Consider the following 2,172-nt stretch of genomic DNA (forward strand, 5'->3'; position numbering starts at 1 on the left):
GTTTAAGATCAGGATTATGACCTAACCTCTCATATAAGAGACAGCCAGATTAAAAGTGACACGGCAAATGAAAATGATTGAGAAGAAGAACTTTATAATGTAACTCCTCCTCCTTCTCCTTCTCAGCAACATTATTATGATGGTCAATATCTATAAAAAGGACAATCAATAAAGAAGAAAGTAAACTCAGACTCCCTCCCAATAGATGTGCAGCAAAATTTCCAGCGTCACTTTTCACATTATCATGACTTTCTCCTGGCTCGACATAACGTGGACCCAAGCTACTGCCTCTAACCTCATTTCATCTCTCATGTTCTCCACTCTAGTCATATCATTCTTCCTCAAACTAGTCAAGTTTTTGCCTGCAATAGAAGAAAAATTTATTAGTTTGTCCCTGTTGGGAAAAGCCTTCCCCAAAACTTTCACATGGCTCACTCATTCATTTCTGCATGCATTTGTATAAATGTCACTCCTCAGAGACTCTGTCAGAGTCTCTCACCTTACCTAAAATGTGCCCCCATCCCTTCATTCTCTATCCATTTACGAGGTTGTATATGGCATTATTACACTTTATACAACTTGAAATTATATACTCATTTGCTTATCTGGTTTTGTCCCCACCACTATAATGTATGCTCCATAAGGTCAGGAGCCTTTTTTGTTATGGTCACTGCTATATCCCCAGAACAGCCCTTTGTCCTTTGTAGATACTTACCAACATTTGTTGGAAGAGTGAACAAATGACCTAAGGAATCAGGAAAATGTGTTTTAATTTTCCAAAATTAGGGATGTGAAGTGTCCTTTCCTAGCCTGCCTTCTGGAACCATGAGGTAGAAAATATAAAGCTGATTAATTAGGAGACTCAAAATGGAAAAAATGTATGGATAATTTTCCATTCTTTCCTTTTAGATGCTTATACAAGAGCAGAAGTCGTTTATGAATGGACCAGAGAGCCAGCACGCTCCGTAGTTGTAGCAGAAGATGGGTCACGCCTAAACCAGTATGATCTTCTGGGACAAACAGTAGACTCTGGAATTGTTCAGTCAAGTACAGGTAAGTGTCATTTGGTTACTTCAGATACAGAGGAAGGGGCAGAAAAATATTTCATGAGGATGTGAGAACACAGTGAGTCCTTCAGTAGCACAAGTAAAGGAGAGAGAAAATTGCACTAAACTGGAAATCAGTTGAACTGGGAACTAATGTAACCTTTGTAGACCTGTGACCTTGCACGTATCATTTAATGTCCTTTGGCTTCTGCTCTTTTGTTCACAAAATAAGGAGCTGGTTCTGTGTGATCACTGCAGCATAGCAGGTAGACATGTGAACTCTCGAGGATGAATGTCTGAATTGATTCCTTATTCCTCCACCTTGCCAGTTGATTGTAGTCACCTTCCAGGGATGTTGGAAGAAATAAATTAAATTCATAAAGAGTATTTCTCACAATTCTTGGCACATAAAAAGCTTTTCATAAACAGTAGCTGTAATATTGTCTAGGCCCCATTTATTGCCATGAGTCAATGGATCTCGCTGAATTTATAGCAGTGATCATTACATATGAGACATCAAAAAGCCAATTCCTTCTACAAACCCATTTGCATTTCTAGCTGAGGATCTTCCACAGTTAACACCAACAGAAATGTAGCCACATTGTTGATCATTTTCTGTGGGTTGGAATTAAAAGTAGGGTGCCATCGTTTTTAGTGCCGTAACTGATTTACTGGTATACTCAGAACTAGATCAGATACTATTGAAAAGCTGAACCCAAATGTTTGATGTTGTTTTGAATACCAAGATAAGAGCTTTGTTATGTAAGTATTTATTTTGTACTATCTGAAATGTGGTCTTCATATCAGATAATTATAAATAAAAGCTGGACGCCAACAATTAGAAAAACATATGCCTTCCAAAGCCTAATATTTTTAATTATCTTTGATTACTGAAAGCTTTAACAGGGTCAACAATTATTTTTATGGATGTCTTACAAAATTTAAGTTGATCTCATTCACTTAGATTTGTGATTTAGTAAGAAAGAAAGATGATTTAGTAATAAATAAGGGCAGTGGTGCTATTCGTCTCAGAAAAAATTTTTTTCCTTAGCTTTCAGACTTTATTGGCACCCTCGTAATTCTAACACATTTAAGTAATAGGTCAACATCTCTTACTGTGATTATT

General features: G+C 36.9%; 1 protein-coding gene across 1 annotated transcript in view; it reads left to right on the top strand.

Annotated features, from left to right (window-relative positions):
- Positions 1-2,172, top strand: part of GABRA1 (gamma-aminobutyric acid (GABA) A receptor, alpha 1) — an 85,846-nt gene that overhangs the window by 47,869 nt on the left and 35,805 nt on the right. Inside the window, exon 7 of the mRNA XM_012644790.1 lies at positions 910-1,053. Coding sequence (XP_012500244.1) covers positions 910-1,053 — 144 coding nt within the window. The remainder of the gene's footprint in view (positions 1-909; positions 1,054-2,172) is intronic.

The sequence above is a fragment of the Propithecus coquereli genome, unplaced genomic scaffold (assembly GCF_000956105.1).
Source record: "Propithecus coquereli isolate 6110/MARCELLA unplaced genomic scaffold, Pcoq_1.0 Scaffold220, whole genome shotgun sequence".
In the NCBI taxonomy this organism is placed as follows: domain Eukaryota; kingdom Metazoa; phylum Chordata; class Mammalia; order Primates; family Indriidae; genus Propithecus; species Propithecus coquereli.